This window comes from Bos mutus, chromosome 25 (genome assembly GCF_027580195.1).
Source record: "Bos mutus isolate GX-2022 chromosome 25, NWIPB_WYAK_1.1, whole genome shotgun sequence".
Taxonomy (NCBI): Eukaryota; Metazoa; Chordata; class Mammalia; order Artiodactyla; family Bovidae; genus Bos; species Bos mutus.
The window spans coordinates 17,218,546-17,245,699 of NC_091641.1; the positions used below are offsets into that span (position 1 = coordinate 17,218,546).

The 27,154-nt window shown below is 51.3% G+C and overlaps 1 protein-coding gene across 1 annotated transcript; it reads right to left on the reverse strand.

The window, feature by feature from the left end:
• Positions 1-1,489: 1,489 nt before the first annotated feature.
• On the reverse strand, positions 1,490-25,119 carry KDM8 (lysine demethylase 8). Its single transcript, XM_005901032.3, has 8 exons — positions 24,979-25,119; positions 12,671-13,166; positions 11,299-11,465; positions 10,123-10,255; positions 8,133-8,177; positions 4,737-4,886; positions 3,834-3,926; positions 1,490-3,758 (listed from the first exon to the last, which is right to left on the reverse strand). Exons 2-8 carry the CDS (start codon positions 13,136-13,138, stop codon positions 3,594-3,596), a joined length of 1,221 nt encoding a protein of 406 aa, XP_005901094.2. The 5' UTR covers positions 13,139-13,166; positions 24,979-25,119; the 3' UTR covers positions 1,490-3,593.
• Positions 25,120-27,154: the final 2,035 nt, after the last annotated feature.

A 27,154-nucleotide genomic window follows, 5' to 3' on the forward strand; every position in this document is an offset into this window, starting at 1 on the left:
CGAAGCGGTCAACACCTCCATGCCTGGTCCCCCACCTCCCTGCACGTCCTCGACCATCACTTGCCACACTACTTTAATTCCCTGACTCACCTCCCTTCCACCCCAGTATCAATCAGGACCCCTTCAGTCATGATACAAAACCCAACTCAGACTGGCGTCAGCACGGAAGGCCGGGGGGGCTCTTGAAGAGGCTTGATGTAGTGGGTCCAGGGGCATCCCCACGCATCTGCATCGCTGTCCCCACCCTGTTGTCATGTGTTGGCCTCGTGCTGGGGCTAAAACATGGTCTTCCAGCAAATCAGCCTCTTTTCTTCATGGTAGCAAAATGGCCGTTGTACTTCCTGGAGCCAGCCGCTCACCCAGTCCCCACTGTCAGGAGGAAGAGGGCAGGTCTCATTTAGTGGCTCCCTCATCTCAGCAAACATCCAGTCTGCATACTTGTGGAAGTGGGGTGGGAGAGTCCAGGGGGCACTGGTGACCTGGGTCTCCCCTCAGCCACAGGAAGGAGCCCCTCCTGAGCCACATGGCCGAGTGAGGAAGAAGTTTCAGCAAATTGAATATGATGTTATGGGCAGAGAGGGAACGAGCCGTGGGCGCTGAAAGAGTGGGGTGTCCTCCACCCGTGCAGGGAGGGACATTGTGCCCGATTCACCTCTGTCGACGGGTGTGGAGTGTGACCCAGGTCCAGCCTGGGCCCTGAGGCCCGCCTCCCAGGCGGTGAAAGGTGTTCAGCTGGAGCCCGTATGAGCCAGGCTGGACCTTGGCCCAGCCTTCTGAGGGCAAATGCAAGCCTTCGTGAAGCCCTGTAGGAGCCCCGACTAGTGGGGGCGGGTGTGTGTGCCAAGCACACTATGGAAACCACCCCCATCAGCTTACCCAGAAAAGGGGTTTCTCACAAGGCTCTGAGGAAGCTCGCTGAAAGCACAGCAAGTCAGGAGAGCTGCTCCAGAAAAGACAGTCTTGGACTTGGGCGTTCTGGCTGGTGAGACCCCTTCCCTAGCCACAGTGGGCACCAAACAGCAGCTCCCACTATCCCGTCCATCCTCTGCTGTACCCTTAAGATGCAGGCAGCCCCAGCTGCCGCACTCTCCAAGGCTGCACCCCTGGGGAGAGGGGGTCCTCCACAGTGCTGTTCTAGGCAAGGGGGCAGGAGGCCGGGGGCCCGGAGCAGAGCAGCACCCCGCGGCCTGCTGCCTGTCTGAGCAGGGGGCTGGGCGGTCGAGGAGGCAGGGTCGCACCCGGCTGGTGCAGAGGAGGCTCTGAGCACCTGCTGCTGGGCGCTGCCCTGCTGCCCTCTCCCCTGCATGGCCACCAGTGTGAACTTCCTGGGGACCCCAACCCCCAGTTTGCAGGCACTCAGGGCCCGTGTGATCTGCTCCGCCTGTCCCGCAGCACAGCCTGTCCTCCACTGCCCAGCGCTCCCACTGGTACCCTGACTGTGTTACCCCAGGGGTCACTGGACCAGGGACACTCACTGCTTACCTGCTTTCAGGCCTCCCCCTTCTGTCCTCACAGGGCAGCTCCAGCAGACCTCGTCCCTCCTGCCCTGGGACAGTCCAGGCCCTGCTGACCCCACACGCCCTCTTCAGCGCTGCACAGTCCCCTTCCTCGCCAAGGCATTCCTGCCCCAGGACCCCTGCAGCTGCTGCGGGGAGCACCTTCCTCAAGTCTCACTGTCAGTTCCGGATTCCAGGTCCATCAGGCTTCTACTCAGATGTCCACTGTGACGTCTCCATCTGACATGGGACATCTGCTCAGGCGGCCAGGCCGTGATATGTTCTAAAGAACATTTCCCCTAGTCCCTAACTTCAGAACCAGAACCCAGATGACCCGCTCCTCGTCCGTCATCCGCGGCTCAGAGCAGGACCGGGCTGCTGTGGGAGCTGGAGCCAGGGAGGGGTGAGGGCTCCACAGGCAGCTCCAGAGCAACAGCTCGTCTGCGGCCCCGCGGCCATGCTCCTCACTGGTGGCAAGCCTGTGGACACGGTGGCTTTCCTGTTCTATGCCTTACTACCTTCAGCGGTGTTTTTACTATAAATTCTTCATATGAAAAATCAGGTAAATAACTATTGATATTGCCGGGTAGGGGGATAAACGACCTCACGAGCACCTGCTCAGAGCCCTCAGTTCCTTTCTAAATGGCTCTCTTATTTCCCCATCCATCAGGCCAGGCCCTGGCCTGGGCTCACTCACAGAATCAGTCCCTCGGCCTCCCTGCAGCTTTGACCATCAGCCCCCGCTCTTCTTGGCCAAGAGGCAGCTTCCTCTAGGGCCTATTCTTAAGGTCTCTCCGCTCAAAACTCTGAAGCCCCAAGACCCACGTGGTGAGGTTCAAGTTCCTTGGCCCGATTACAGAGGACATTAGGAGCTAGTTTTGGCTGCCCATCAATGCTTTCTATCCCTGCCTCTCCCAGTAGCTGGAGTGGGGTTCAGGGGGAGGCTTGCGAGATGGGCCTCACCAATCAGAGCAGCCACCCTGGCATCCTGGCGTTGCACCTGGGTGGGCCCAGGTCCCAGGCCTGCCGGTCAGAACCCTCCCTGGGGTTTCTGAGCTGTGGGTCAAGGGGCAGGGATCTGGAGTTGACCTGCTGGGGCCATCTCCCCCAGGGGAGAAAGCTACCCACCTGTAAGAGAGGAAAGATGGAAACCAAGGCCAGACCAGCAGACGTGCGTGGGGGGGGAAGGAGGCCTGGTGGGTGGAGGCCTGGCCCCGGGCTTCCTCCGCAGCTCTTCCTGCAGGTCTGGTGATACCCCTGCCCCCAGCATCCTCACCTGGTCAAAACTCAAAACCAATGTTTTATACAAACGAAACAAATGTGTTTATGTGAAGTCTGAAGCCTCCGTCTCTCCTGACCTAAAACCCTCTTTGGAGAGTAGTGACCCCTGGGTAATGGAGACAGCAAGGCACAGGAGGGGAGCCTACCAGACGTTCTCTTTCTTGACTGGAAACCAGTTGGTGGGAGGGTGCAGAGTGGAAAATCCACCAAGCGAGTGGGGGTGAGCACATCTCTGAAGGCAGGTTACACTTGGGTAACAAAGACAGAAACCACCCCAGACTCCCCACCAGCCAGCAGAGGTCTGAGCTGGGTCCCCGCCCGTGACTGGGCCACGGCCACCGTGCTCCAGAGCCCGCAGGCTGCGGCTGTCCTGACGGACCAGTCAGCACAGACCGGTGTTAACAACCGAACCAATGATGAAGCCTGGTGACAGCAGCTGAGGTCTGCAGCACAGCTCCGCCCATGCCCCATCCCTGGAGCCCTCTGTGGCGAGGGCCAGCGCTGCCCTGTGTTCCAGACGGAGACGCACACAGCGGAGCTGCCTGCCCCAAACCACACAGCAGTTCAGCGATGGGGCCGGGCCTGAATCCAGGCAGCCCACCTCGGAGCCCAGGAGCGTCCATGCAGGTTGTGGACCTGGACTGTCCTCCTGGGGGCCTGCCTGCCTGCCTCCGCCACCCACAGTGGCCAGGCCGCCCCTGGGCCTGCGTGTCTCTGACGAAGGTGTCCTCAGGCAGCTGGTCCCTGGGCCGGGCACAGTGTGAAGGATGTGTGTGACCACGAGCACGTTCTGCGTGCCCGGCCCCCTGCTCTCGGCTACGACCACCAGAAGCTGACGGAGAAGCTCAGGTCCAGGGCCCGCACGTAATGCCAATGCTTCACCGGGATGAAGAGGACCTCGCCCGGGGACAGGACGCAGGACAGGAAGGGGGCCTCAGCAAACCTGGGGAACTTCTCCAGGTCAGGATTCTCCACGTCGACCTGAGAAAGCAAAGGGAGTCACCCGTCTGGTTTCAAGAGACAGGGTGGGGGTCCCACCGGGTCCCCCAGGCCCACCTGGCTCGTGTTGTGAAGAAGGTGTGTGTCATGGGGGTACAGCGCCTCCGACTCCTGCGGGGAGTACAGCCGGATGTACTTCCTGCCCATCACCTGCAGGGAAGAGACCCCCTCCATGAGCAGGTGCCCGCTGTCCCCGTGCACGCCCTCCCCGCCCAGGCTGCCCCACTCCCAGCATTCGTGTTAGGTTGTGTGCCTTTGCTACTGTCCTGAACAGTCAGTACGCACTTGGGTGTGGCCACTGCTGTTTAAGTGCTTTATGTGTGTTAGCTAATCCTCGCCATGACCAAGGTGGTTTATCATCCCCTCGCCCCGTTTTACAGGTGAGGATGTGGAGGCACAGAGAGGCCGAGCTGCCCACGTTCACAAAGCTAAGAGGGGACAGCTGTCTTCATACCAGGTGGTCTGGCTCCCAGCCTCTCTGCCGCGCCCGGGGAATGGGCCCTGGGCTGGAAGAACACTCTGGCTTGTTAAACCTCTCTGCCTATGACGGAAGGTTTTATAACAGATGTCCCCCCGCCAGGCCCCTCCCCTTATAACACACGCAGGCTCCCCTGTCTGCGTCCCAGGAAAACCGCCCAGTGGCTGAGCAGCTTCCCTGTATTTGGAGAGGGTTCTGGCAGAAGCCAGCCCAGCTCTGATGGACAGCAGGCGGGCGGCAGCCGTGGGGGCACTTGTCCCGTGCTGAGATGGCACCCCGGCCCTGCTCTGCCTGCGTGAGGCGTCTGATGGGATCCCAGACGATGCAGGAGTCTGGAAGCAGCCCCTCGCCTCCCTGCCTTGTCTCTGGTTTCACTTTGGTCCACGCCCCCGTCTGTGGTTCATCTCCGTGGTGTTTAAACATGGAAAATGTGTGGCTGGGCCAGGAGGAGGGGGAAGGCCGAGGTTCTGAGCAGCTCCAACCTGGGCTAGGAAGTTCTGCTGGGGATCCTGGTGGAGTGGGGAGACGGTGCCTTGTGGACCAAACCAGGCGTTGATGGTGATCTCCTCTTCCTCCCCGTCGCCCAGGCAGCAGTAATCGGGGATGCTGATGTCCTGCTTCAGCTCCGGGATCTGACAAAGTAGATGAGGTGGGTTAAGGCCAGGCCTGTGCGACTCAGCAGCCTAGATGTCAACCGCCTCTTAACCAGAAGGCCAATACCGTCATCTTGTGTAATATGACGCTAGCCACATTTTACTGCATAGGAATTAAAAAATCAATTTTAAAAAGTAAATATATAATTACTAGGGAAGGGTTATAATTTTCAGATTTCTTTCCATGTCACATGCATTTTATCTTTATTTCCTTTTTTAAAAAACCTGACACCACTACTTTGTCTTAAAAATAAACCAGCTTACCATTTTCTAAAGCTATCACATTTTAGAAAGTCAAAGAAAAAAAGATGGGACTAAGTATTTATTTATCAAATCTCTGGAGAGGAAGGTTTTCCCAAAATTTACTGATGGTAAAGCAATCACAATCAGTACATTTAAGGTAAATGAAAGTAAGTGTATTAATATAAAATAAGTGTATTCCAATAAAATGGAAAACATCTGAACTGTGGTAAATGATGGTTAACGTAGAGCATTCATATAAAATAATAGGGATCCCAATAGGTAAAGTTACACAAATAAGCAAAGGACAAAGATCATACATAAAAAGGCTTTCAGTCCCATCAGCAAAGAAATACAAATTAAATACTGTCATCATTTCCTACTAATCAAATGAGCAAAGACAGAAGAAGTGATAACACCCAGTGGTGCTGAGGGTGTGGTGAAGTGGGCAGCCCCATGCCAGGCTGCGGGTGGCCTCAAGTGATCATGTGTGGACATCTTAAAGCCGTGCAGACCTTGACCAGTTGGAAGTGAGCTTGTGCTGTGCCTTTGTGTGGAGGTGTCCTGGGATGGGGGTGTCCTCCAGGAGGACTGACCCTGGGGCTCCGGGGGAGGTGGGGGGCAGGCAGGCAAGGCTGCACAAGCAGGTGGGTGGGCTCACCGGCCCCAGCATCATCAGTGAACATCTCTAATGAGATAAGAGTCTCCCTCGGCTTATGGTGGGGTTGCGTCCCAATAAGCCCATGGTAGTTTGAAAATATCAGAAGCTGAGAACAGAACATCATACCTGCGCCTAGCCTGGCTTAAACGTGCTCAGAACACTTCCGTTAGCCTACAGCTGGGCAAAAGCATCAAAGGCAAAGTCTATTTTATAATGGAGTGTTGACCAATATCACCCAATGTATTGGATACCGTACTGAAAGTGAAAACCAGAATGTGATCCAGGTCCAGAGTGGCTGGAAGTGTATCCGTTGCTTACCGGTGTGACTGTGTGATGGACTGCCTTGAGGGACTGGGAGACCCAGCCCAGCATCACACAGTATGGTAAACATACCACTCAGTCCAGGAAGAGAACACAATTCAAAATCCAAAGTACAGTTTCTACTGATGCCTATCACTTTAGTACGACCATGAAGTTGAATAATCATAATTTGGGGACTCTACTTTAAAACAGCAAGTACCCTTGTGTAGCCCCCTCGTGTCTTCCTATCCCCCACACCCACCCTACTTTCCGACCAGACTGAATGCAGCTGGGGCTCCGTGGCCAGGGCTGGTGAGGAATCCAGCGCCCAGAGGGAGGGGCCGGAGCTGCCTTCTACAGGTCTGGTCAGGAAGTGGTTTCAGCCAGTATGAGTGGTTTCCTCTGAGACTCTGGTTCTTTCCAAACGAGGCCAATCTACCGTAGCCCTGCTGAACCCCAACTGACAAGACTGCCTGCTATGCTGGCAAGTGCTCAGGGACTCTGGGAAATTAAACATAGAATCAAGTTTGGTCCCCAAAATGTTGCAAAGGGGACCCACTCTGCTAGTTTAATCAGGGATCTTCAGAGTGAGCTCTCCAGGTCTGAAGGGACACCTGCAGGCGGATTGGCCATTCCTTTAGTGCACACATCACTAGGGAAGGCTGGAATGCTCTCCCTGCAGGGAGCTTGGGCTGTTTTGCATGTAAAAAAGCTGCTGTGTTCACTGCTTTGCGCTGACGGAGAAGTTCATGACCTGAGGTGCCTTGTCCTGTGGGTGGGTGGTGGGGGCGGGGGGGGGGTGGTCCTCAAGCTACATGCAGGATCCCCAAGGCCTCTGGGAAGCACCTGCTTCTCCCCTGCCAGGCTCACTATCACCACACAGTTTCTGGCTGGGATTACACAGACCCCGGCCGTGTGGGATGCTGGGAAGCTGACTGGTCCCTGGTGACATCATCGGGATTCCTGAGAGGTGACTGGTTGGCCAGATGATGTAATAGGAGGCACGGGCCAAGGATTCAGAGACCCTAAGAGGAGAAACTGTTCCAGGTGGGGCTAGACTTGAAGGCAGGCCTAGCACAAAATATTCTGAAACATGGGGTCACTGGGAGGAAAGTCAGTAAGAGGTTTTGGGGCAAAAGGTTTTGGGTGGGAGACCTTGAGCTTGGTGGAGAAGGCCCCAGAAGCCGTGCAGAAGCCAGCCGGGCGTCCCTTCTGTGCTGCATGGCAGCCCCAGGGCTCTGGTTGCTCAGACTGTCCCCATGGTAGTTGGAACAACAGAGGAGAAAACAAACCTCTGGGGGCCTAAGACAAAAACGGCTTCAAAGCCTTTGTCCATCTTAAAAATAATCATGTTTTTGCCTTCTCCTCAATGTGCTTCCTTGTATTCTAGTCAAATGGCAATTAGCTGCTCCAGGATAGGGAGCCAAGCTGAGAGCTGAGCCCTGATACGATGGAGGCCAGGGGATGGGACAGGCCAGTCTCTTGAGACCACACAGCAGAGGCCTGATCAACTCAAATCCCCCTTTCCCTCATTTAGCAAGAGAGGATGGGGAAAGGACCCATGAGTCCTTACATGGGGAAGCCTGGGCAAGAGACCATAGCTCACCTGGCCCCATCGCCGCCTCCCCTCTTTGGACCTGCAGCTCCCAGAGGCTGGCAGAGTCCCAGCTGGGGCTAGGGGTCAAGATCAGCAGGAACTCACTTGTTCTGGGTCAGGTTGGAGCCTGCCACCCTCACCTGGCTCTCAGAACCAGTTCTGACCACACTCAGGCTTCCAACTCATCCCCCGGGGGCCACCCAGAGGTGGCCTCCTTATCCCTCCCCCAGTCCCGGGGCCTGGCCTGCCCTCTGCTGCCTGCTGGTGAGAAGGGCACCAGGTGAGTGCCCCCTGCTCAGAGCAGGGGCAGGACCAGGAGGAAGCAACTGAGGCTACTACCCCTTTCCTGCCCCCTGGGGCTGGTGCCCCAGAAGGAAGGTGGGAGAAGGTGAGCGGGTGAAGGATGGAGGGGCGTGGTCTGACTTACCTGGTCGAAGAGCTGGTGCTGAGCAAGGTACCCGATGTCCTTCGGCTGCTCCACGGGAGAAAAACCAGAGGGGACACAGAAAGCCCTGTTAGTTGTGAGAGAGAGGCCCCTGGAGCTGCCAGTTCAGCTGGCTCTCAGCATCCGGCCTGTGGCAACCACCCAAGGGGCCTCCTCTTCATCCCACTTAGTCCCCCTCCTCTGACCCCAGGGCCAATGTCATCCCTCACCAGCCAGCAGGAATGGGCTGATGGGGGCACTCAGGATCTGGTACTGCCTGTGCTACAGAGGTGGACCTGAGTAAGTCACCCAGGGCCCTGGGGCTCACTTCCCATGAAATGTGAAGGGGCTGCGCACACATAAGGATTTTTTAAAAATAAAAATGGAATCATACAATATGCATTACTTTGAAGTCTGCTTTTCAATTTAATGACACATCATGACTATCTCTTTAAGTGGATACTTGCATATGTGGCTCATTCTTTTGATGGATGCATGCTTTATAGACAGGATGCATCATCATCCATTCAACCATCCCCCAGCTGGTAGACATTCACGTGATTCTACCATGGTGTTTCAGTAAACAGTTGAATGCACGCGTGTGTGCGTGCTGAGTCGCTTCAGTTGTGTCCGGCTCTTTGCCACCCCATGGGCTGTAGCCTGCCAGGCTCCTCTGTCCATGGGATTCTTGAGGCAAGAATACTGGAGTGGGGTGCCATGCCCTTCTCCAGGGGATCTTTCCAACCCGCGTCTCTTATGTCTCCTGCATTGGCAGGCGGTTCTTTACCACTAGCGCCACTTGGGAAGCCCGAACAGCCGAATGCTCTGGTCCTTCTGTGTACATGCCTCCAAAAGTAGAACAGTGCGCTCGAGGAGCACACGCATTACACACATTTTAGATCTTAACAGCTTCTGCCAGGCTGTTTTCCCAACACTACAACATTTATACCCTTGCCAGCTGTTAATGGGAGTGCCCACTTTCCCACATCTCTGACCACACAGGAGATGATCATTTTGTGAAAAATTCTGCCGAGCAGACGAAAGAAAAGATCAGTGCTTTTCAAACCGGGCTCCTGGATGCTGAGGGATTCTCTGAATATGCCTGAGGGCTTCTGCAAGGGTCAGATGGGTGCAGGTTAGATGCAATGCTGGGCGCCACTGACCCCAAGAGTGGCCAGGGCGGCCAACAGGTATCAGGAAGAGGAAGACACCCAAGGTCCTCACTGTTAAGAAACGACAAAATGGAAGACAATCTGGCAGTTCCTCAAAAGGTTACACACAGCGTGGCCACCTGATCCAGCAATCCCACTCCGCATATAGACCTAAAAGTGGACTCACACATCCACACACAAACGTGCGTGTGAATGTTCATAGCATTTTTCATACTAGCTGAAAAGTGGACACAACCCAAATGGCCATCCACTGAGGAACGGATAAACAAGATGTGGTCTATCCATCAAAGGGATAGTACTTGGCCATAAAAAGGTATGTGCTATGACAGAGATCCTGGAAAACATTATGCTAAATGAAGGAAGCCAGACACAGAAGGTCACATGTTGTATGATTCCAACTATGTGAAATATCCAGAATTGGCAAATCCACAGAAACAGAAAGCAGATTCCTGGTTGCCTGGGGATAGGTGGGGAGGAGATATGGGAAGTGACTGCTCATGAGCATGGAGTTTCTTTAGGGTGATGAGAATGTTCTGGAATTACAAATCAGTGATGGTTGCACCATCTTGTAAATATACCAAAAAGCACTGAATTGTAACCCAAAAATAAACAAAACCCTCCAAAAAACAAAAGGACCTGAAATGGGGACCCATACATCCTGCCTTCCTTGATTTGGCCAGCCTACTGACCACAGGCCGTTCAAGTATGATTTCTTGACTCCTCCAAAACCTCCCCTGGTGACATATGGAAGCTTTCTGCCCACATATGTAATACGTTGCCTCCCTCCAAGAGTATTAGTGGGGTGCAGTTGAACGACACACCTCTTCCCTGATGTACTTGCTGATGAACTCGTTGACCGTCATGAGCGTCTGGGACCACTCCTCGTCCGTGTACCTGGACCCGACCTCCACGGGGACGGTGCGGCAGCCAGCGACTTCCTGGATGTACTCCAGACTATTCGGAAGACAGGGGTCAGCATTGCCATCGGTATGCTAAGACCTGCTGGGCGCCCTGCTAAACGTGCTTCACGCTGGGCTCCTTTCATTGGCACAAAAGCTCACAAGGTGGAGGGAGACCCCACTTCACTGCAGAGGAGATGCAGGTGCGAAGAGCTGAGGTCACTTGCCCGCCTGGCACTGGGCAGCTGTTTGCAGATAAAACTGATGAATCTGGTTCTTGCTGGGCAGCTCTATTTTCCAGCTGGCCTAGCCTCCTAACTTCTCTCTCGCATGCCTTGTCACAAGCAGAGAGACCTTATTTGGGCCAGTGGTGGACAGTACAGGGTGGTGAGGTGCCTGGTGAGTCCTCAGCTCTGGTGGCCAGGTGCCATGTCCAGCCCTGCCTGTCACCCACCAGGGGACCCATGGTAAGTTTCTTCACCTCTCTGAGCCCTTGTTCCTCGTCTGTAAAACGTAGGTGACGACAGTGCCCATCCCGTCAGGGAAAACGATAACTCCCACAAAGCCACCGCTAAGACTCAGGCTGGCTCTGTCACCTGCCTGAGACACGCCTCCTCGTTTGAAGGCCACCATCCAGCTGCCTGATCTGACGCCTCCACCACGAACCTGGGGAGGGACTCAAAGCAGCCACGAGGAGACAGCAAACCCAAGAGCCCGTGGAGAGGGGGTGGGGCTGTCTTGGGTTCTTATTTCTACTTTCAAGCCTCGGGGACCCCTGAGAAAATTCTGCCCCTCAGAATTCCTGAGATCCTGCAAAATGGCATAATACAGTTAACACTGGACTGCCATGATGCAGTCATGAAAAACTGCTTAGGGCAAGCAGACTGCAGCTGGTAAGGACCTTATAATCTCTGGCACTGCTTCAGAGGACTGTGCCTTCCATGTAGGTTTAATCCCTCAGCAGTCTGTCCCACTTAACCGGCAGTTAAGCGTCTATGAGGCTGTATTCTCTTGGGGGGTCATGGGAGGAGGAATTTGGGAGTCTTTGGGGATGCTAAGTTGGGAAGAAGAACCCTGCAGCCCTCGGCAGACACCCACCTCCACTTCTTCATGCATGGCCAGTGGTTGGCCACACCTTCCAAAATCACAGGCCTCCCTGGAACCAAAAAATGCTTCTTGAAATACTGGAGGGATGGACAGTGAAGCCGGGGCACTGTTCTTTCTGTCGTCACATCTGGAATTGGCACGTGGTCATTCCTCGCTTTCTGTTCAGAAAAGCAAGATGGAGACAACCACAGAAAGGTCAGAATTTGAGGCATTTCACCAGGAATTTGCAACAATGCTAGGAGAGTGGAGGTGTGCTTAGGAACGATAGCAACAGTTAACCTTTATTATCAGTATTACTGTGGAGCTGGAGAAGACTCCTAAGAGTTCCCCAGACCACACGGAGATCAAACCAGTTAATCCTAAAGGATATCAACACTGAATATTCATTGGAAGGACTGACGCTGAAGCTGACGCTCCAATACTCTGTCCACTTGATGGGAAGAGCTGACTCATTGGAAAAGACCCTGATGCTGGGAAAGACTGAAGGCAGGAGGAGAAGGGGGCGACCGAGGATGAGATGGTTTGATGGCATCAACCGACTCAATGGACATGAGTTTGAGCAAACTCCGGGAGATGGTGAAGGACAGGGAAGCCTGGCATGCCGGAGTCCATGGGGTTGCAAACAGCTGGACATGACTGAGCAATTGGCCACAACCCTGAGGATCTGTGGGGTATTCTCTGGCACGTGCCCTTAAACACCAGCGAGGACATAAGTGTTAATCACTCAGTCGTGTCAGACTCTTTGCAACCCCATGGACTAAAGCCTGCCAGACTCCTCTGTCCATGGGATTCTCCAGGGAAGAATACTGGAATGGGTTGCCATTCCCTTCTCCAGGGGATCTTCCCAACCCAGGGATCTAACCCAGGTCTCCCACATTGCAGGCAGATTCTTTACCACTGAGTCACCAGGGAAGCCCACGAGGACACAGGCAAGTATCTAAAGGGCAGGACCAATCAGTCACACAAGTTGTAGCATCTCATCCAAACTCGGCCACACAGAGACAGAGGCAGCCAGAAAAGTGTGTGACACTTCCACCAAGGGACCAGGAAGAAGTTGAACGAGACAGGCTCCTGTTGGATATAGGGCTCGGCCACACCAACCCTCTGAGTCCTTTTTCTCAGGAACCACAAAGCTCCCACCCTCCCTCTCTCCCCAAGGGGGACGGCTTTTGCACAAGCTGGAAAAAAAAAAATTAAGGAAAGAAGTTGCTCTGTTTCCAAACTTATGCAGATGCCATTTTTCAACAGGGGTCAGCACACCAGGGGGTTTCCCCCCAGGGGAGAGCTGACCCGTGACTTCTAGGAAAATAGGGCTGATGGATTTTGTTGGGCGTGGTCACTGGCTGCCCCGACCCCTCCATGCCTTTGTGCCGGGTGGCTCCTGGCTCGGGCCGGGGGCAGGCCTCTTTCCGGACAGCAGGTGCTTCTGGAGGACGGCGGCGACTTTGAGGAGGATGTCTCCGAGGATGGCCGCCCCCATCAGCAGGCCCATGTCGCAGGCTTTCAGGGCGGCAGCCACGGAGGTGGCGTCCCCGGGCGGCTCGCATAGACACACGGCCTTCAGGAGGCAGCCGAAGGCGTACACCCGCCGCCAGTCCTTGTCCACGTCCTGCCAGGGCCCCGTATTGAGCTTCTCCCAGGAGTAGTCCAGGAGCACCTCGCAGGTCTGCAGACACTCGCGCCGCTGGCCCCCGAGGAAGAGGTCGGCGGCTTCCTGCAGCAGCATCAGCACGCTGCCCTCCACCTTCTCTCCCAGCTCCAGCTTCAGCTCCTCTTTCGTGTGGGGCAGGAGGGCCTGGAGGGTCTCCCAGAGCGTGCTGGGCCCCGCCATCGGGCCAGGCAGCTCAGTCTGATAGGTGCTAGAGGGAAAAATATATGTATATGAACAAACAAATATATACATATATATAAATATATATATATATAAAAAAAACAAGCCCATCTATATCTATATAGATAGCTTCCCAGGTGGCGCTAGTGGAAAGAACCCACCTGCCAAGGCGGGAGATGTCAGAGACATGGGTTTGATCCCTGGGTTGGGAAGATCCCCTGGAGGAGGGCATGGCAACTCACTCCAGTATTCTTCCCTGGAGAATCCCATGGACAGAGGAACCTGGCAGGGTTGCAGGGTTGCAAAGAGCCAGACACAAGGGAAGCGACTTAGCATGCACACACAGGGAAAACTAAGTTACAGCAAAACATCACGTTCTATGCTTATATACCCGTGGTTCTGTATTTTCAAAAAATAAGGCTGGAGGGAAGCAAGCTAGGTGTGTGATGACATCCAGTGGCCAGAATGTCAACCACTGAGATTTTCCAAAAACCCAAATGAACTTTTTGGCCAACCCAATATATATAAAGAATTTTCCTAGATAAAGAGATCTAGAGACCATACCCAGACCTGGTCCCCTACAGGTTCCCAAGGCTTCCCTACTTGTCCCGTGTAATGTATACCTTATCTGCATTGATTCTTCAGCAGTGGTCTTTTCCTGTGAGGGCAGGGTCCCCATCTGTCTGGGGTCACCAGTGTATCTTCAGAGCCTGGCATAATACTAGGCACACAGTGGTCACTGGACCCATGTTTGTTCAGAGAGGAACATGTACTGTCCTTGTCTGGAATGCCTCCAACACCCCTTCTCTCTGGCAAACTCCTATCCAACCTTTAAGGCCCATCTTAAATGATCCCCTATGTGAAGTGAGCCAAGATTCCCTGACCGTGTTTTGGGTTTGAACGGTCCTTGAGTTTCTTGCAGTCAGGCTCATAGTAGGCACTAAATTCAGACTACTGAAGGAATGATACCTTAACCGTCTCAGGAAGAAACCTGGAAATACATAAATCCTATACAAAAAGGTTTATCACAGTTGATGCCTTTAGTAATTTTAGCCTGGACATTATCTACAGATGGCAGTCCAGTCTCCAAGAATAATTACTAATAGGTGAATAGTCTACTGCTCACAACTTACGGTTATCTATTTGCATTACTATGTTGTAGGTGATGGCTTCCCAGGTGGCTCAGTGGTAGAGAATCTGCCTGCCAACGCAGGAGACACAAAGGATACCAGTTCGATTCCTGGGCTGAGAAGATCTCCTGGAGAAGGCAGGGTACCCCACTCCACTATTCTTGCCTGGGAAATCCCAAGGACAGAAAAGCCTGGCGGGCTACAGTCCATGGGGTTGCGAAGAGTTGGACGCGACTGAGCATGCACACAAGTTGTAGGTGTTATACTAACAGCTGTCATATCCCTATCACATTTGAAACTAAGAAATAGGGACCATCATGCTTTTGCAGAGACTGCTGTATGCTGGGGGTCAACAAACTTTTCCTGTGCACATATCAAATATTTTAGGCTTTGCAGGCCATACAGTCACTGCTGCTGCTGCTCTGTTGCTGTAGCACGAAAGCAGCTTTACAGCGTGTACACCAATGGCTATGGTGTGTCCCAATGAAACGTGATTTACAAAAACAAACTCTGGCTTAAAGTTCGCCACAGTCCGTTCCATCTTCTTCCTGGGCACACAGTTAGACCTCATTTCTCTGTCTCACTTGCAGTTAGATGTGAGCATGACACCACGTTCCAGCTAATGCATGGAACGGGGCATGGAAGGGTCCAGGCCCGGTCCATAAACACTTCCTATACGATCCTCCACACTACCCCTACCCACTGACTGGAAGGGAAGGACTCTGAGGCCCCAGGGGATGGCAGAGCCGCAAGACAGCCCCCTAACTAGGAATGTCCATGCTGGAATGCTTCGTGAGCAAAAACTAAACTTGTGTTTAGCCACTACAGTGCTGATGCCTGCAGTAACAGTTATCCTGCCCTGACTGATCAGTAACTTCCTTCTGGTGCAGAGGAAAGAGAGCCAGAGAACACAGCGGGCATTTGTTGAGTTTTGGTGGCTTGAAATCTTTTCTCTTTCTTAACAACACATCTCCATTTCCTTTTGAGAGATTCCATCATGCCCCCTGAGTTCAGTGTGGTGGGATGTTGCCAAGGGGTGGGTATGGGACCCAAGCTAGTCAATGAGTTGCCTCTTTTGAATGTAAACTTTAAGAAGATCAACTAGACCAGAGACAGCTGACATTTCATTCTTCCTAGTGGCAGCTTCTGGACCAGATTGCTCTTGCTAGGGTCTCACAATCATGGTCTACAAGTCCTAGGATGCAGAACCATTTTAGTTCTTGTCTTTTCCAAGTACAGTTCTCCAGCTTTTTGTCTATTCCATGGGCTCCAACAGCCTTCCAAGAAATTTCCTGTTGCTTATGTCAGCCAGGGTTGGTTTCTGAGGTTCATAATGAAAGAACCCTTCACACTCAGGAGCCACTGGTAGATGGATGGTGAAGGCAAGAATGAAGACTTGCCTGTGATAAAGCCCCATCAGATGCTTCACTTCTTGTGACAGAAGAAAGCCAGTCACCCTCTGGCAGAAGAGAGCCCAGGGATCCTTGCTTGCTATTATGAATCCCCCATCTAATCCCCCTTCTCTTGAATATGGGCAGGACCTGTAATTTGAGTGGTAGGCAGAATAATGTCCCCCAAAGATGTCCACGTCCTAAACCCCAGAACCTGTGAGGATGTTACCTAACATGGCAAAAGGAACTTTGCAGATGTGACTAAGAATAAGGGATTATCCTGGGTTATCTGGCTGGGCCCAACCTAACACTGAAGTCCTTGACATGATCCTTCCTGGCTAAAGTAAGGGTCAGAGGGAAATGTGATTACAGAATTGTCAGAGAGATGCAGTGTTGCTTTGAAGACGGAGGAAGGGAGTCCCAAGCCAGGGAACATGGGCAGTCTCTAAAAGGTGGAAAAGGCAAGGAAACAGATTCTCCCCTAGAGCCTTCAGAAGAGGATGAAGCCCTCCTGAGACCTTGATTTTGATTCCATGTTGCACTTTTGGCCTACAGAACTGTAAGCTAATAAATTGCTTAAATATTGCTTTAAGTCACCAAGTTTGTGATAATTAGTTACATCAACAATAGAAAACTATTAATACATGCCTCCGACCAACAGCTGTGTAGGCCTGGTGTGTGTTAAGTGTGCTGGACTCTCAGTCATGTCTGACTCTTTGCGACTCCATGGACTGTGGCCTGCCAGGCTCCTCTGTCCATAGAATTCTCCAAGAAGAATACTGGAGTGGATAGCTGTTCCCTTCTCCAGGGGATCTTCCCAACCAGGGGATGGAACCCAGGTCTCTTGCATTGCAGGCACATTCTTTACCATCTGAGCCATGTGTAGCTATTAACTTTTTGGCCTAAGAGATGAGATGTCATTTCTGGGACCAGGTTCCATAAGACTGGAACATTCATTTTGCTGGCAGACTCTCTCTACTGCCTTCTTGGTTTGCATGCACTGATGAGCAAGTGGCCCTGCTGTAGGGGCCCATATGACAAAGAACTCAGGGTGGCTTAGAACAACAGCAAACTAGGAACTGAGGGCCCTCCTGGAATCCAACAGCCCTTCAGGAACTGAATTTTCCCAACAACCACAGGTGCTTAGTGAAGTAGGAAATGGTAACCCACTCCAGTATTTGTGACTGGAGAATTCCATGGACAGAGGAGCCTGGCAGGCTATAGTCCATTAGGTCACAGAGTTGGACCTGACTGAGTGACTGAGCATGCATGCATACAGGTGCTTAGATCTTTGCTCAGTTGAACCTTCAGATAAGAGGTCAGCATTGACACCATAATTGGAGCCTTGTAAGAGATCCTGATGCAGGAAAAAACCAGCTAGCCACGCCCAGACTCCCAACCTGCAGAAACTGAGATAAGAAACATGTGTTGTTTTAAGCCACTAAATTTATGGTGATTTGTTACACAGTAATAGATAATAAGGCAAAAGAAGACAGTGGGAGAGGATGAGATGGTTGGATGGCATCACTAACTCAATGGACATGAACTTGGGGCAAACTCCGGGAGATGGTGAGGGACAGGGAGGCCTGGCGTGCTGCAGTCCATGGGATCGCAAAGAGTCAGACACGACTTAGTGACTGAACAACAGAAGATAATAAACACTTCTACCAGATTTCCTGGACACCTTGGGACTCTATCTATAACTCAGAGAGAACAGGAAGACAGACATGGCTCCCTTCGGCCCTAATGTGTGTGAAGAGGTCAGAGTAGATAGAGAAGCAAACTTGCATGAAGGATGCTAGAGATATGGCCCCTGAAGGTGCGCCAGGCAAGCCATTCCTATTTCTGGGCCCCATTCCAGCTCACTTCCTACCAGCTCAGGAATATTTGGTATTCAGCAGGTAGAATCCATAAGAGTATTATATGAATTGCCTCATCCCCTCCCCTAAATGATGACCCTACAAAGCTGATAACGTACATGAAGTGTTTACTGTAAGCCAGAACGCTCCAAGTACTTTATATATACTCAGTTCTTACAGAAACTCTGAGAAAAGTATTATCACCTCCATCTTACAGATAAGGAAGCTGCAGCAGAGAAGTTAAATGACTTCCTAAAGCAATTCAGCTAGTTTAAGAGGTGGAGCAGAAACTTCAAACTCAGGCAGGGCTTCCCTGGTGGTCCAGTGGTTAAGAATCCACCTGCCAGTGCAGGGGACACCAGTTCGATCCCTGGTCCGTGAAGATCCCCTATGCCTCAGGGCAACTAAGCCTGTGCACCACAACCATGAACCTGTGCTCTAGAAACCACACTCTGCAACAAGAGATGCCACCTGAATGCGAATCCCAAGCGCTGCTTGGGATTAACCCAAGAGAGTAACCCCTGCTCTCTGCAATTAGGAAAAGCCCGCATGCAGCAAGGACAACTTAGCACAGCCAACATAAATAAATAAAAAAAAAAAAAAACCCAAACCTCAGTCTAGTCCCCCAATCCATGATCTTTATAGATGAGGGAACAGAGCCACAAGACCACGAGCCAACACATGGTGAAGCCAGACATCTGGGTTAATTCCATTTTTCTTTTTGGGCGCACCATGGAGCATGTGGGATCTTAGTTCCCAGGCCAGGGATTGAACCCATGGCCCCTGTGATGGAAGCATGGAGTCCTAACCACTGGGCCGCCGGGGAATTCCCTAGGTTAACTCTGAAGAAAACTCTGAGGAATTATTATTATCCTCATTCTACAGATGAGAAAATCCTATCACTTCCCATAAAAGAAGGGTGAACCTTTTCCACTTGTTTGTTTTTGAGGGACCTCATCCTGGTCCTGTGCAAAAGTAAGAGCAGTCTATTATGGTTTCCCTAGCATTCCCGTCTAATTTTGTTCCTCACAATATTGGGAAGTGAACAGGGATATATGTGGTCATTTCCCCTGAAACCCCACCCTCCTATTTTGCTGATGAGGAAACTAAAGTCCAGGAGAAAAAACGAAGTGACTCAACCAAAACACCACAGTCAATCAAGGGCACAGAGACAGGACTTAAAACTTCTGGTCAACCTCCATGCCCTTTTCCTCTGTACCACATCAATGCTCCATGGTTTGTCTGTCTTTTGGGCCTCGTCATGCAGCTTGCAGATCTTAGCTCCCCAGCTAAGACTGAACCCGCGCTCCTGCAGTGAAAGCGCCAAGTCCAAGCTTCTGGATCGCCAGGGAATCTCCAATGCTGCCTGCTTTGTGCACATTATCTAACATATCCCTCGCAATTCTACAATGTAAGGTTTTACAGGTGAGTGAAATGAGATTTGAGAAAATAAGCAATTTGTCCTAAACTTTATAGCAAGTGGCAGTGTGTACCCAGAACACGCTTTGTGTTCAGGCATAAGGACTGTGTCAGCTTTTGGAGCTCTGGATCCCACTTCAAGCCTTGGTTCACAGTGGTTATCCTTCCCAGCTGGCTTACTGCATGACAGGACTCGGACAGCCTGAGTGGCCTGGCCCAAGCCTGCCAGGATGATTCCTATCTCTAGCTCCTAGAAGATTCTTAAACAAATTGCATTGGCCTCATTAATAGCAATCTTAGAAGAGTTTCACAGTGCAGCTTTCCAGCGCTGGTGGTCTTATCCACCAGCCACACGCAGAAGAGCACGTGGACCCACCAACTGGGTGGCCTCAGGGCTCATCTCCCTGAGTGTCTCACATAAGTCTTATAAAGCAATTTTTTTTCAAGTGGCAAAACCATGAGTAATTTTAATTTTCTTCTTTCTTTTCTGCTTCCATATTTAAAATTTTTTTATTTGCTTTTGATTCAAGGATAATTGCTTTACAATATTGTGTTAGTTTCTGCCATACAGGGGGGCTTCCCTGATAGCTCAGTTGGTAAAGAATCCACCTGCTATGCAGGAGACCCTGGTTCGATTCTCCAGGAAGTTCCCCTGGAGAATGGATAGGCTACCCACTCCAGTATTCTGGCCTGGAGAATTCCATGGACTGTATAGTCCATGGGGTTGCAAAGAGTCGGACAGGACTGAGCGCCTTTCACTGCCATACAGCAACATGAATCAGCCACAGCTATACATACGTCCCCTCCCTCTTGAACCCCCCTGCTCCCTCCCCCTCCCCTCATCCCACCCCTCTAGGTTGTCGCAGAGCACTGGTTTGAGCTCCCTGAGTCGTATTTGAAAAATCTCATCTTGGGTGTGGAAAGGCCTCAGAGGCCTCATATTCTGGCTTCTCACAAAGGTCTATAAAAAGGTCTCCCAGAAGACCACTTATTTGCCTTAATGGAAAAATCGGCTTCTACTGGGCCTATGTACCAGCTCTGTAAATTGGTCTTTTGTGGCCTTATTAAATAGCCTCCCAGAGGGTTTCAAATGACCTATAAACTAGTTCCCTGGGATGCAGAATTTTAACCTTTGCAAACCAGCCTCCCCAGGTGACCTTGCAGAGCTCACACAGGCCTGACAAAACCAGCCTTCAAGGTGCCCTCATGTGCTGCTTTGCAAAATGGCTTCCCCAGGTGGTCTTGTATTTGGTTTCCATAAATACAAACGAAAGGTGGCAGAATGGCTGCTTTGCCAACTGGTTGTGGGAGAGCCTCAGGTGGATGGCCACATGGGCCACCCTTCTGAGAGGGAGGGCCCCAAGATGGCTGTACAAAACAGCCTCCTCTTGGCCACATTAAATAGCCAGAGTAATTTACTTTGGATCCAGAGTTCCTCAGCAAATGTCTTACAACCAGGCCTTCAGAATCTTATGCTGACACTGCACGACACAGCCTTTCAGAGGTGGGAGCTTCAGGATAGCTGAGTTCGTTTTCAAAATAGTTTTATAGGTTGCCTCTGTATGAGTCACTGAAATGGCCCTGCAGGTCTCATGATTGACCTTAAACACTAGCCTCCCAGAGAGCCTTACGAGGGCACCACGTGGCAGCCACAGTGAGGTGCCATGCTGGCCACCATCTGTGTGTGTGCATACGTGTGCGTTAAGTCACTTCAATCCTGTCCAACTCTTTGCGACCCCACGGACCATAGCCTGCCAGGCTGCTCTGTCCATGGGATTCTCCAGGCATGAATACTGGAGTGGGTTGCCATGCCCTCCTCATGGGGATCTTCCCGATGCAGGGAGTGAACTCCCGTCTCTTCCATCTCTTGCCTTGGCAGGCGGGTTCTTTACCACTAGCACCTCCTGGGAGTAGTCTTATACACGACTTGGTCCCACAGGCCTCCCAGAACATTTCCTGATTTGGCTTTTTAAATAGTTGCCACTTCAAACAGCCTTCAGGGGAGGAGTCACATTCTATTATATAAATCTCTTCCAAAGTGGTCTCATGATCTGCTTTAAAAACTGGCTTCTTTACATATTGGGCTCTTGTGTCAGGGCCAGAGGAGGCCTGGACTTTGTCTTAGCTTTACAAATCTATCTTCTGTGATTCCTGTTAGCCATCTGAAATGGGCTTAGAGAAGAAAGGCCCCTCCCTGGCTGTATAAAACAGTCATCCAGAGGAGCTGGCCTTACGAGGCTGTAAGCAGCAGCTTTCACATGACCAGTTGATACAGCCTTTCAGTGAAGGTCAGGAATAGGCTACATGACACTGCTTTTCTGAATGGCCTCACTTTGGTGCATGTGTGCTAAGTCACTTCAGTCTTGTCTGACTCTTTGCAACCCTGTGAACTGTAGCCCACCAGGCTCCTCTGTCCATGGGATTCTCCAGGCAAGAATACTGGAGTGGGTTGCCATGCCCTCCTCCAGGGAATCTTCCCAATCCAGGGATCATACATGCATCTCTTACATCTCCTGCACTGGCAGGCAGGTTCTTTACCAGTAGCACCACTGGGAAGCCCCCATTCAGGCCTCACATCCAGGCTTTACAAATCAGGCTTCCAGCATTCCCCATTGGTCTGACAGAAAGGTTTCTTGACAATTGTTACCAAGCAATTTTCTGGAGAAGGGTATCAGCCTGAATAGCCTCATGGCCTGGCTTTGCTGATTTGCTTCCCAGAGTTCCTCACTGAATTTCCTTTTTAATAAAAGGTTGTAGTAAATGAAGGGGCCTTCCAGAGGAGGGAATCAGGGTAAATTGTATGAACAATCTTTCAGAGTGGGACTGTGGACTGGCCTTTACACTGCCCACCTGCCCACCCCCCACACCTGACCAAGAGCTCCACATAAAAGGGATAAGCATGTTGCACAAACAGCCTCTGGTAATCAGCTATAGGTCGGTTAACCACAGAATTTACCATACAAACCAGGATGCCAGGCAGTGCTGAGTTGCTCAGTCATGTTCAACTCTTTTGTGACCTCATGGACTGTAGCCTACCAGGCTCCTCTGTCCGTGGAATGTCCCAAGCAAGAATACTGGAGTGGGTTGCCATTTCCTACTCCAGGGGATCTTTCCAACCCAGGGTTCAAACCTGAGGCTCCCATGTCTCCTGCACTGGCAGGTGGATTCTTCGCCTGGGAAGCAGAATGCTATATATATAAGCCTTTTATTGATAAGCCTAAGCTTGGTAAAATATACATTTATTTTTCTCTTTCAAAATTGTTTATTCTCATCATTTTCTCTGTTCTTTACTGCTTGGGACTGTCATTTCTGCATGTAGGAATTTCACCTTACACAAGTCCAATCCTGGAAGTGCTGAATACTGGAAGTAGCTTTCAGGGACAAGTCATAAACTGGCATTATTCCAGGCAAATTGAGACCCACAGTCCCCCAAATCATCCTTCAGTTCAGTTCAGTCGCTCAGTCATGTCCGACTCTTTGCAATCCGAAGGACTGCAGCGTGCCAGGCCTCCCTGTCCATCACCAACTCCTGGAGTTTACCTAAACTAATGTCCACTGAGTCCGTGATGCCATCCAACCAGCTCATTCTCTGTCATCCCCTTTTCCTCCCGCTTTCAATCTTTCCCAACATCAGGGTCTTTTCAAATAGTCAGTTCTTCGCATCAGGTGGCCAGAGTATTGGAGTTTCAGCTTCAGCATCAATCCTTCCAATGAATATTCAGGACTGATTTCCCTTAGGATGGACTGGTTGAATCTCCTTGCTGTCCAAGGGACTCTCAAGAGTCTTCTCCAACACCACGGTTCAAAAACATCAATTCTTCGGCACTTATCTTTCTTTATAGTCCAACTCTCACATCCATACATGACTACTGGAAACACCATAGCTTTGACTAGATGGACCTTTGTTGGCAAAGTAATGTCTCTGCTTTTTAATAAGCTGTCTAGGTCATAAGTTTTCTTCCAAGGAGCAAGTGTCTTTTAACTTAATGACTGCAGTCACCATCAGCAGTGATTTTGGAGCCCAAGAAAATAAAGTCTGTCACTGTTTCCACTGTTTCCCCATCTATTTGCCATGAAGTGATGTGACCAGATGCCATGATCTTAGTTTTCTGAATGTTGCCATATGAAAAAGCCCGAGTGGCCTTGTAAATTCACCTTAAAATCAGTCTCCCTGGGATTAACTGGTATTGGCCGTAAAAGATGTCTTATTGGTTACAGACGGCTGTTTTTTGAAAGGGGTGAGGGTAGAGGTGAATTGCCTTTTATAAAAGGTTGTATTAAATGAACGAACCTTCCAGAGAATGTTCCTGTGTCCTAGCTTTGTAAACTGACCTCCCAGAGCACCACCTGTCTGTATTGGCCTCTCCATGTAAGACAGCTTTCATGGGAAGGTCAGGTACCGGCTGCATAGAACTGCTCTTCTCAGTGTACTGTCTTGACTTCTTCAATAAAGGTCTGTTTGCTGACATATGAAATAATCTTGAAAAGGCAGGGGTGGTACTGGGGGGGTTGTCAGAAAAAGACTGTATGAGATAGCCTCTCAAAGTGACTTTTGTCTTGGCTGTACAGACCACTCTAAAGTGAACTTTAAAACAGCTTCTTGCTGGTCACCTAAAACACCAAGGAGCCAAGTACAGGCTGTATACAACCAACGGCCTAACTCGGGTCATGAGCTTCATGAATTCACATCCAGATGGAGTACATCATTGGAAGGTGGTGTCTGGTTGGCTGTTAGACAACAACCCAAGTGGGTTCCTGTCAGCTCTAAAATAAAGCCTTCAAGGAAGCCACTGCAGTCATCCCAGAATTCTCATAAATTATCTTTAAGGCTCTGAAGTGCTTCTCGGAATATATCAGCTTCAATCTAGCTTTCTGGGAACAGGCTGCTCAGTTCTGTAAAGTGCAGAAAGGCTTGGGCTGGAGCCGGCTGGTGTGATCTGAACACCTGCCCTGACTTGCTCTAACCCTGCTAAGCACCAGGACTTATCTTTGCTGGATTCCGAGGGCGCATAATGCGACACCTATGCTCAGAGTTAACCCCTATTGAGTCAGACACCCCCTTCCTCCAGGCGGCCACATGCACAGGCCCCATCGGGTCCTCCAGGAAGGGTGGGCTGGACGGGCTCTATGTATCCCCACCATGCCTCCACTGGGAAGTTTCACACCTTTTCCCTTCCCAGCCTCTCCCGGGACTTTATTTCCCTCGGTCTGCATTCGGGGCCCGATGGTTCAAGCCTGCTCAGTCTTCCTAGTTCTAGATCAACAAAGGGTAACTGGCCAGGCAGAGATGGGCGGCATGCACCTGCCGGTACAACCACTGCGAAGCGTAGGGGCCTTCGAGTCGCATCAGTGAAAGCCGCTCAGTCATGTCCAACTCTTTGCGACCCTGTGGACTCTACAATCCATGGAATTCTCCAGGCCAGAATACTGGAGTGGGGTGCCTTTCCCTTCCCCTCCAACGGATCTTCCCAACTCAGGGATCGAACCCAGGTCTCCCCCATTGCTGGAGGATTCTTTACCAGCTGAGCCACCAGGGAAGCCCAAGAATACTGGAGTGGGTAGCCTATCCCTTCTCCAGGGGATCTTCCCGACCTAGGAATCGAACCCGGGGGTCTCCTGCATTGCAGGCGGATTCTTTACCCGCTGAGCTATCAGACAAGCCCTGAGCTACGAACCAACCAGACACCAAAAACCGCGCAAGCGCACAACAACCTGGTCGTACGCAAGCGCAAAAAGCAATACCTGTCATAAGGAGAGCACTACGCACGCGCGGGACCTAGGCCCTCTCCTCGGCGGCTCTGGAGAGTCAATCGGCTAAACTGCGTTCTCAGAGCGCATGCGCCGCCCCGGTTTCCCCCTCCCCAAGGCCCTGCTGAGTTTCGGGCTTTGAAGGGCTGCCCCCGGGCTTTCCAAGGCGCACGCGCGGGACAGTCCCTGCCCGCTTTCCATCTACATCCGACGCCTGCGCAGTCCTCCCCCTTAGTCCGGCCTCCGCTTCTAAGGAGGCAGAGCTGCCCACTCCTCTCGAGTTGCTCACCTACCTGGCTCAGATTTGGACGGTATCGACTCGCCGGAGGACGGCGACGATTTGTACTTTGAAAACCGAACGCTCCAGCCCTCTTCGAGTAGTCAGAGGCTTGCCGGAGTATCGATCACTCGCAGCTCGATTGCCCACCAAGGCATGCCTAGCGAAGCGCCGAGTGATCGATGCCGTGGCCCCGCCCCGCCCATTTTAAAGGCGGGAGGGTGGAGCTATGGCCTAGGGTTGTTGGGCCTTTCCCTTTGTTTCTCCTCTGTGGCGTGGGGACACGTGCGATTACTTCTGTAACGGTAACTTCGTATACAAAGCAGTTTCTCACCCACATTTTATCAGTCAGTCCTCTTTTTACAGAGAGATGAATCAAGGTAAACCAGTCCATCCTAAAGGAAATCAATCCTCAATATTAATTAGAAGGACTGATGTTGAAGCCGAAGCTCCAGTACTTTGGCCACCTGATGCGAAGAACCGGTTCATTAGAAAAGACCCTGATGCTGGGAAAGATTTAAGGCAGGAGGAAGAGGGAATGACAGAGGATGAGATGGTTGGATGGCATCACCGACTGGATGGACATGAGTTTGAGCAAGTTCCTGGAGAGGGTGAAGGACAGGGAAGCCTGGCGTGCTGCAGTTCATGGGCTTGCAAAGAGTCGGGCACTACTGACCAACTGAACAACAGCAGAATCAAGGTTCAGTGAAATAAAGTGGCCAAATATTTGTACTTCAGGAAAGTCGCAGATGCTGACTTTTCAAAGTTCACCCCCAAGTGCTGCATCCATGGCCTGTGGAAGTGAAGAGGACCAAGGTGTCAGTGTGGAGTGGCATGCAGGGGGTCAGAGCCTTCACTTCTGCCACTGCTGCCTTGATGTTGGGTGGTGTGGGCATCACCCCAGGGCGTCTGGTTTTGATCATTCACCCTATGACCTTAAAGGACCAGGCCGTTGGAAGCGCTGAGCAGATGCATTTGAAGCACTGAGCAGAATGCTAAGAGTTTGGCTCATACTGGTTTTGGAGGCTGGGTAGAAATGGAAGGAAACTCATTTACTGGTGTTAAAGAAAATTTTATTTGTGACATTTGTTAAAGAAGGTATTGTTTAGTTACTAAGTCATGTCCAACCCTTTGCAACCCCATGGAATGGCGCCTGGGAAGCTTTTCTGTCCATGGGATCTTCCAGGCAAGAATACTGGAGTGGGCTATCATTTCTTTCTCCAAGGGATCTTCCTGACCCAGGGTTCAAACCTGGGTCTTCTGCATTGGCAGGTGAGTTTTTTACCACTAAGCCACCTGGGAAGCCCTAAAACCAGATTTTATCCATGGAAGACTGCTGCAGTGGAGCGTGGGGTGGGGGTGCAGTATGTTGTGATAGCATAGAGATGGAGTAAAGCTCTGAACAGAGGAAGGACAAGTGGAGATTTATAACCAAGGAGCAAGATCTGGCTCAGTGGACAGAAACTTACTAAGAGGAAGCATCATGGGTAAGGGGAATTCTAACTGCACCAAGTTCACAGAATTTTTGCTGATGGCAGGCCAGGGTGATAAGATATCAAGGGCAGAGGATAAGGATTGTGATCAGATATGAAGGGTCGGGGATTTTTGCTAAAATGACCCATCAGAATTCTTGGTGAAACTAGACTAAACAGATTAAAAGCAGAGCCCAAGGGCATGGTCTAGTTACAAAGAGGACTCTTCAGAAGAGTCTGACTAGAGTTAAGTTGAGGAGAGTCTTTGTCACTGGTTACCAGGGATGTGTCGGGCGTTGTCCGGGCCCCTTAGATTTCCCAAAATTACATAATTGTCTCCACAACCCTGTGTTGTTCAGTTGCTGAGTCATGTCCAACTCTTTGTGACCCCATGGACTGCAGCACCCCAGGCTTCCCTATGCTTCACCATCTCCCAGAGCTTGCTCAAACTCATGTCCATCGAGTGATGCCATTCAGCCATCTCATCCTCTGCTGTCCCCTTCTCCTCCTGTCTTCAATCTTTCCCAGCATCAGAATCTTTTCCAGTGAGTCGGCTCTTTGCATCAGGTGGCCAAAGTATTGAAGCTTCAGTCTCAGCATCAGTCATTCCAATGAATATTCAGGATTGATTTCTTTTGGGATTGATGGTGGTTTAGTTGCTAAGTCGTGTCTGACTCTTGGGACTCCATGGACTGTAGCCTGCCAGGCTCCTCTGTCCAT